This window comes from Macadamia integrifolia, chromosome 10 (genome assembly GCF_013358625.1).
Source record: "Macadamia integrifolia cultivar HAES 741 chromosome 10, SCU_Mint_v3, whole genome shotgun sequence".
Taxonomy (NCBI): domain Eukaryota; kingdom Viridiplantae; phylum Streptophyta; class Magnoliopsida; order Proteales; family Proteaceae; genus Macadamia; species Macadamia integrifolia.
The window spans coordinates 22,798,625-22,801,171 of NC_056566.1; the positions used below are offsets into that span (position 1 = coordinate 22,798,625).

General features: G+C 37.3%; 1 protein-coding gene across 1 annotated transcript in view; it reads left to right on the forward strand.

Annotated features, from left to right (window-relative positions):
* Nucleotides 1-849: 849 nt before the first annotated feature.
* The window catches only part of LOC122091029, a gene marked incomplete in the record, with an annotated part of 4,784 nt that continues 3,086 nt past the window's right edge, over nt 850-2,547 (forward strand). Inside the window, 3 exon segments of the mRNA XM_042660838.1 lie at nt 850-1,093; nt 1,237-1,327; nt 1,413-1,620. Coding sequence (XP_042516772.1) covers nt 1,013-1,093; nt 1,237-1,327; nt 1,413-1,620 — 380 coding nt within the window.

The window sequence follows — 2,547 nt, forward strand, 5'->3', positions numbered from 1 at the left end:
CAAAAAAAAAAAAAAAAGAACACTACCTGATAGTGTTGCATATGTCTAAACACATGGGGAAGTGGAACTGGAATATAGACATTTTTTCACAGCCTAGTTTCACTTCTTCATATGTTTAGGCATAGGCAACACTATCGGGTAGTTTTATTTTTCCCATAGTTTAATGATAAAAAGTTCTATGTACGATTGTGTACTTACATGGTCATGCTTTCAACCGTTGGATGAGGGAGAAAAGGTAATGAAATTCCACTTTTGCCCCCTATCTACATCCAACATTTTTAACATACAGCTATAAACATACACGATCATGTGTAAAATTTGGTCCTAACTTAATTCATTATTACGGGAATAACTTGTTAACACCAAAATGGTGAACTAACAAATTGTAATCTTATTTTAATTGATCCTTGTCTTATTCTTAAAAATTATTTAATGCATTATTTAATGCAATGGTAAAAAAAATTTTCAAATAATTAAAAGTCAATTATTGTAAAATAATTGGATATACTCTTATTAAAAAGAAAAAGAAAGCTACAATCTTGTAGTAATCAACCTTGGTTATTACTGTATTGTCCCATTATTTTATAAAGGTGCAACTGGATACCCAAACAGCCTAAACCCCGTTTTAAGCCCATCCAAAAAGTTTTGAGCTTGGGCTGGGTTTTTTTTTTTCCAGCCCGTAGCCCAAGTTTTGGGCCGGCCAGGACGGAGCCTCGGGTTAAATCCATCTCGTCAGTTGGCATTGCGAAAATTGCCAGGTCACACAAGCAAACAATTTGTGAATGCCACGTAGTTTCTCAAGTAACTGGTGGCACATGATTTCTTGGGCCTGACAAAATGAACACTCGTGCGTATTCTAGCGCCGAGTTTCGGACGGGTTTTTGAGTCCATCTTTGTCCGTAGCTTCGTCCAGGGATGGTATGGGTTTAGGGTTTAAAGTTTTTAACGGTTGAAGTTGGGGAAAGAGTTGCAGAAGTAGAAAATCTTTCCGTTCGCGACTAGAAAGAACCAGATGGAGCTGCAGTCGGTGTGTTCATGGCGTCGATTGCAGAAGACCACATTATCAAATCATCACTTCCGCTTATCTCAAATGGTAATACATCTTTCTTGCAGCCGTAAATCTTAAAGACTCGAGCTTCTCTCCTTACTGTGCTTTGCTTATTTCCTTGTATTCTCTCAAGTTTCAAACGTATTTTAAGTGAGAATTTCAATTCATTTTATGGGTTTTTTTAATAGGTGTCTGCAACCTGCCCTGTTTGGCACAAGCCTTCCGGAAGCTATATCAAATGGGGAGATGGGAGCGTTCGATTTGGTCAAGCCTCAAAATGTGTGTGTGTGTGTGTGTGTTTTTTTTAAATGGGTATTCGTTTAGTTTTGCTTTTATGTGTATTCTGATTCGAGTTTTTGTCCAGCCCATATGATTCTTGGCTTCAAAAGAAGAATCAGCTGCGTTCACTCCACCAATTCGAATACAGGAGCTGTTTCCGGTACTTCAAATTACGAAGAAAATGCAAAATTGAAGTCTTCGCGAAAGCGGAGTACTGGTTTGCCTGCTGTAGTGTTTCATAGTCCGGAGGCATTCCGTGGAAAACCAGGCTCTGTTTCATTTCATGGGTTAACTCTTCCCCTTTTTTTTTTTTTTTAATTGTTGATTTTGCCCTAGCTTAGTATATAAGGGTGTGGGAGTTCCTCCTTTTGTGGACAAGGGACCGTACATGGTCACCGATCCAGTAGCCTTTTCTATCAGATGGACAGTCTAGAATCTGGATTGCTGTATCAGCTCCCATGTAGCCAGGAGAGAGAAAAACCTCTCAAACTAAGGGCCCGTTTGATAACGTTTCAAGAAACGCGTTTCTACCATTTCTGTTTCCAGAAACAGCAGAAACGGAGTAAAAAGCGTTTGATAAAACTGTTTCGTTTCACTTATTTTCAGAAATAGAAATAGAAATTTTTACTTATTTATGGTTCAAGAAACAACCTAGGTGAAACAAGTTTAACTTGTTTCGCCATTTCTAGAAACGACTTGTGGCCATTCTTTCATTGGTTACTATCGACTTCTAAAAACATGACTTATCAAACACCTTCAATTCCGTTTTTATTTCTAGAAATGGAAATTTATGTTTCTGCCGTTTCTTAAAACAGAAACAGCAAAAACGTTATCAAACGGGCCCTAAGCTGTCCTGGTGGCATTCCAGGTTACATGCTTATTTGTTACAAATTAAGCATATGTGTATTTGCATGTTATTTAAGGCCAAATACAAGCAAGAGTTTATTTACAATCTTGTGGGAATCATGTATAGGACAGCTCAAAAATCAAGTTTTAGTCTGATCATTTTTCTGGGGATGAGTCCCTAGAATTCTGTTTGCCGTTAATATACATCTGGTGGTGGACAACGAAGCATAGTTGCGCCACCGCCTTAAGGCGAACTAGGCGAACAAGTGTTATTTTTTATTTAACATTATTTAGTTATATACTTGTATCATAAAAAATCAAGATTAAGCCAATCAAGTCATAACAACAATTAAGTTATAAAAAATCAATATTTA